The sequence below is a fragment of the Panthera uncia genome, chromosome B1, assembly GCF_023721935.1.
Source record: "Panthera uncia isolate 11264 chromosome B1, Puncia_PCG_1.0, whole genome shotgun sequence".
NCBI lineage: Eukaryota > Metazoa > Chordata > Mammalia > Carnivora > Felidae > Panthera > Panthera uncia.
Genome location: NC_064811.1, coordinates 4026403 through 4032087, shown reverse-complemented (window position 1 = coordinate 4032087; position 5685 = coordinate 4026403). Strand labels below are relative to the sequence as shown.

Below are 5685 nucleotides of genomic sequence, written 5' to 3'. Positions count from 1 at the left end.
CTAGGACAGACACTTTTTTCATACGCTTGACTTTTTCTTCCGTTTACCCCATCGTACCAGGGAGCGTGCTGAGGTTTAGAAACGTCGAGTGTTTGTCCCAGGTCACAGAAGAGACCAGAATCCAGCTCAGCCTGATGCCAAAGCCCTCATTTGCGGGTGCTACACGGTCTTCCTCCTCGATGCATCTCTGTGCTCATCGTGGCATCTTTTGGGTGAAATATTAGAAGCCTGCATCAGGGAGAAAGCTGGGGCGGGTGGAAATGTATTCATTCAAACCTGTGCCTGTTCAGACTGTGGTTACGACAGGAGCATGCCTGGCAAGCAGGAGGTGTGGGCCCGAGCGGTGCCCAGCCTGGGTGGCCCCTGCTCCCGCCGGCCGCTCAGAGGCGGGTCCCCCCGACCCGGAGTCCTTCCCGACCATATTGCTTGTACAGTTTGTCCTCATGAAGACTGTCTTCCAAGTTGAAAACGGAAGTTCCAAAGTGGGGTGCATTAATTTTGAGTGACTTTATCATATCAGACAGGCATCCCCGACCAGGGGCAAAAATCTAAATTATGGCTCAGACCAACTTACAAAGAAAGAAAGCGTTTGTCCACTTAGGTAATTTTATAATCTGAAATGGCTAAGTCTCCAAAAATGACTTTCACCTACTAATTCCTTTTCAGATGCCTTGGGTTCCATGTAGGTACTGCCTGATTCCCTCCTGACCCTGGGGCCACAAACAGACAAAAGTGGCCTGGGACACTTCCGACTCAGACCCATTTATTTTTTTTTTAATATTTGAGAGACAGAGAGTAGGGGAGGGTCAGAGAGCAGGAGAGAGAATCCCAAGCAGGCTCTGTGCTGTCAGCACAGAACCTGACATGGGGCTCGAACTCACGAACAGTGAGATCATGAACTGAGCCGAAATCAAGAGTTGGACACTTAACCAGCTGAGTCAGCCAGGTGCCCCTCGACTCGGACCAATTTAAAACGAAGTTTCATGTAACCTCTCAGATTTTTCTGTGCCTGCATTTTGCAGGCCCGAATTTTTGACAAGGTGACAAAATCTCTAGCCTTTGATTTTAGAGATTTCTAGTCCAGCCCCGCCCCCCGAATCTTCTAGAGGAAGGGAGGCTCTTCGGAAGTGGTCCCTGCCAGAATGGACTCTGTCTCTGGAGTGGTGTCCTTCCAAGACCCTGTCATTCTCATTGCTCCTACTTCTGGAGACATCCTCTTTCTGTGATCATTTTAGAACCCGATAGAGCACTTAGCAGTTCCTGACATACAATAGGCATTCAAGGAACTTATTTTCAGAAGGTGAGAATGACATGATGTTGATGTATTAACCCGGCAAATTATTGAGCGCTGATTATGTGTTAGGCTTTGTATTGACTACTGGGGAGGATGACCGTCTACTTACCCTGAGGGCCTCTGTCTCACTGGGGTCCAGAGAACTAAGCAGACGGTCATAAAGCAGTGGGTCAGAGGCTGGGATGGGGGCTAAACACAGGCGGCCGTGGGGCCCAGAGGGCACATCAGGAAGACGGGGGTGTGTGGCATTCCCTCCTCTGAGGCAGTCGAAAGAAACCACGTGTGAATGCGTGGCTATTTCACGATTAAGAGCTCTCCTGTAGTCTAATTAGAAGGACCCTCGCTAGGAAGTAATCAACACATTATTGGTCTTCTAATTAATTGTAACATCTCCGGCATGAGATAATGTAATTGGAGAGAACGCCGGTAACTTTGCAGCTTAAGGCAATGCCAACTTCATCAGTCTCTCTCTCTGTGCTCGCGAGAGCCTGGTTCAGGGCTGGTTCAGGAGTGCTTGGTTCAGCCTGGCTAACTGCCAGTGGGTCAGAGTCAGCTGAAAATACCCGTTTCCCCCCTAGCGAACCCAAGGGATACGCACTCTTGCAACGAAAGCTGCTTGCTTGGGGAAGGCAGGTGCCTGTTGCCAGGTGCACTTTGAAGCCTTCCCAACCACAGAAGAACCCAGTGGCCTGTGCTGCTTTTAGCCCGAGGCACACGGAAGATGAAGTTCCATTTGCTGGTGAGTTACACCTTCTCTTTGGCCTTGAGGAACCGGGTAGGGGGGAGAAAACGACTGTAGGGGAGAAGGAGGGTGGAAGCAGGAAGTGAATGCTTTTTACTCCCCCAGGTTTGGTAAGCCTGATCCTGTAAAGGAGTGTATTTAAGTTGGAGACCTTAGAAAAGGAATTTTCACCGACCTTCATTGGCTTGAAAGGGAACGCAAGATCGCATCACCCAAAGGTAAAATAATTGTGAAGTACCCACGACCCACCGAGTCATGTGCCTAGAGCAGGCCTTCTACCATTGTGTCAAGGTGCTCAGCACCAAACAGGTCACTCTTCCTAGGACCTGCTTAAGTTTGCGGATGGGAGAACCCTTCTGATCTCACATCTGCACAGCTCAAAATCCAATTTACAATTAGGCAGCGAGGCGCCTGGGTGGCTCAGTCGGTTGAGCGGCCGACTTCGGCTCAGGTCACGAGCTCACGGTTCGTGGGTTCGAGCCCCGCGTCGGGCTCTGTGCTGACAGCTGGGAGCCTGGAGCCTGCTTCGGATTCTGTGTCTCCTTCTCTCTCTGTTCCTCCCCCCGCATGCACTCTGTCTCTCTCTCAAAAATTAAAGATTAAAAAATCATAAAATTAAGGAGAAATAAAGCCAAACCCCCAGCTCCAGAAGCATCGGAGGAAACTGCAAATGTTAATCACTGATTCTGGATTAAAGAGGCAGACCTACCAGGCATTTCTTACATTAACACAAGGAATAATAGACATTTTAAGAGTGGAAACAGAGTAAAATCATGTGCATAGTGAGGGCCCAAGATCCACAACTGTCTTGCTGGAAACAAAAGGCTCATGGACAGTTGGTAGTCACTATTCCCTATACTGTGCACCTGGCCAAACGCAATACAATCATCATTTTGTCTTCACGGGAAAATAAAAGTGCATGGTTTTGTATAGACAAATGTGTTTCTTTAGAGGATCCAAGAAAACATTTCATTAGAATTGAAGACCGTCATTGAGCCAGAAACAAACGTGAACGGTCAAGCAGACTGAGCCCCCTGTCATGGCAAAAGGAGAGAGGACAAAACCACAGCTCCTTTTCCTATGTATCATTTCTCCTGTTTCCTGCGTCTTGTTACCCAGTCTTGTGACCCAGTCGCTCGTGCTGCCTACACACACCACGGTTTTAGATTCATCTAAAGAAATCAGGGAAATTTGAATTGAGGATGTACTACATATTCTAAATGTTCAGGACTACACATTTTAAAAATTCGAAGGGGATTTAATAATTGGCGTGCACAGGAAATTTCTTGGTCCCCTGCCTATTTGTCAGATCCTCCCACACGCGGAGGAGGAACCATTTTCCTCGGGATTGGGGCATTGAAATTATGGAATTTCTCAGGAAAGGAAAGGCTTTTTAAAAGACAGCTTCTTGTGAGACGTTCGAGACATCGAGCCATCCCCGGTGTTTGTTTCTCTGGGCCTGTTTTAGTTAACGCCACGTAAAACCGACTGTTAACCCAATTTTGCTCTCAGGACGGACTTGGAAGCTGAAAAATGATGAGGTCGATACAAAATACAGCTCCATTCCCAATATTGTAGGCCTTTTAAAGATGGCCACGAGTGGAGAATCGGATTTCACGAGGGAGAAGAGTCGCTGAGATGGAAGGCGCTCTGCCGGCCCTTCCCATCGTCGTGTGCGTTAAGATGGGAGAAAGGCTTTGGCTTCCCGCATCTTCTGCTTCACGCCTCTGCAGGACATAACGAGCCTGGCGTGGTGGCGCTTCAGGGATTCCAGACGCTGCCTGAGCAGTTTTGCCTTGTCCACTTTGTCTTCCAGGTCGCAAAGGAGTGGCTCCTTGCCCAGAAGCCCACACTTCTGGTTCAACTTGATGTTGTCAATCCTCAGGCCGTCCCGGGCTTTCTTAGTCTTGGTCAAGATGTCCCTCCTTAGGGCTACCTGAGCCTCAGTCTCCAAAAGCTGTGACTTCTTGCATGCATTTTGTAAATCCACAAAGTGTAGCTTTTCCTTCACGTGGGTTACGATTTGCACGTTGTGGGTCACCTTGTTGCGCAGTTTCAAAAGTTCCTCATTTCGCTCCTCGACTTTTTCATTGAGGGTCTGGTTCTCAATCTTGAGCTGTTCGAAATCGATGAGGAGCAGACCCTCCGTCAGGTCCTCCTGGGCCCTCATCCGGGTCTCGAAATGCACCAAGCTCTGTTTCAGCTGCACGTTCTCTAGCCTCAGGGCGCTCATCTCCTTCTCCTTCTTATCCTCCAGCGCCTGGATCTGCTCCACCTGCCGCAGGGCGGCCTGGCGACCACCCCTCGTCCAGGAGCCGCCCATGGCCTGCACCATCACCTGCTTCTTGAGCGCCTGGAAGGCTCGCCATTCCCTCTCCACCCTGGCGAGCTCCTCCGTGCCCTCCCGCTTCAGCTGCTCCAGCTCCTGGTGATACCAGTCCAGGTCGTCGGCCCGCTGCTTCCTCAGCTCCTCCAGCATGGCCAGATAGCGCAGGTACGCTTGCTCTTTCCCCGGGGGCTCGGGCTCCGGGCCCTTGTCGGGCACCGGGGCTGCATCCGGGCCCTTCTTCTTGCGCAGCGCCTCGGAGATCTTGTGCTGCAGGTAAATGTTGTAGCGCTGGTAGTGGCCGCGCTCCGCCACCAGCGACTGGTACTGTTGCAGGAGCTCAGCGCGCAGCTGCTGCTCCTGCAGCCTCTGCACCTCTTCGGTCCATTCACCGTCCTCATCGTCGAGGCTCTCCTCCTCCTCGTCTTTCAGCTTTACCTGGCTTCTCCACGGGCTTCTCAGCAGGGCCAGCTCCTCCATTTCCTCGCTCTCCGCCCCCTCCCTCTCCCCCCTCTCGGCCTCCCGAGCTGACACAGCCTCTTCCCGGCCGGTGGTGGACAGAGGCAGAGAGACCTGCGACGGGGCTTCCTTCCTCCTGCGCTGGACCGCCGCTGCCGCCACCTTCTCTCTTTCCTTCTCCTCCTCTTCCTCCTCCTCCTCCTCCTCCTCCTCCTCCTCCTCGTCCACCTCCCTGTCCCCCTCCTCCTCCGTCTCTGCCTCCGCCTGCTCCTCCGGTTCCGCGAGCCCGTCTTCAGGCCCCGGCTGGGCTGTCTCCTCAGGCCCGGCCTCAGCCGGCTCCGGGGGCTCGGGTCCCGGCTCGGGCGCGAGCTCGGCCGGCCGCTCCGGCTCTCCGGGCTCCGCCTCGCCCCCAGCCTCGGTGGCCGCCGGCCCTTCCCGGGGCTCGGCGGGCTCATCCTCGGCGGCGCCTCCTGCCGAAGCCTCTACGGTCCCCTGCTCCGGTTGCGACTCCGGCTCCGGCTCCGGCTCCGGCGGTTCGGCCGGGGACTGGAGGCCTGAGATGGCCTTGACCCCGGACAGCTTCGAGGACAGGCTCGCCACATCTCCGTCTTCCGCCTCGGGGTCCCCAGGGTGCTCGGAGAGGCCGTCCATCCTTCTCCAGCTCCGCAGGCACTACCGATCCCGGACGCCGGCTGTTGGGTTTCCAGGGGCAACCAGGGGCGCGCGCGGTGGGCCCGGCGATTGGCCAAGAGTAAGGCAGATGCCCGGCCCCCCTCTCCCCGCCTCCGGAGACAGCGAGCCAATGGGAGGCCGCGGACGGACGACGGGCGGCCTTGATTGGAAGGGGGTGCAGGCTCGCGCCGC

The 5685-nt window shown here is 54.1% G+C and overlaps 1 protein-coding gene across 1 annotated transcript; it reads right to left on the bottom strand.

Annotated features, from left to right (window-relative positions):
* Positions 1 to 3273: 3273 nt before the first annotated feature.
* CCDC96 (coiled-coil domain containing 96) lies at positions 3274 to 5544 on the bottom strand. Its single transcript, XM_049630270.1, has one exon. It carries the CDS (start codon positions 5470 to 5472, stop codon positions 3715 to 3717), a length of 1758 nt encoding a protein of 585 aa, XP_049486227.1. The 5' UTR covers positions 5473 to 5544; the 3' UTR covers positions 3274 to 3714.
* Between the last annotated feature and the right edge of the window lie 141 nt (positions 5545 to 5685).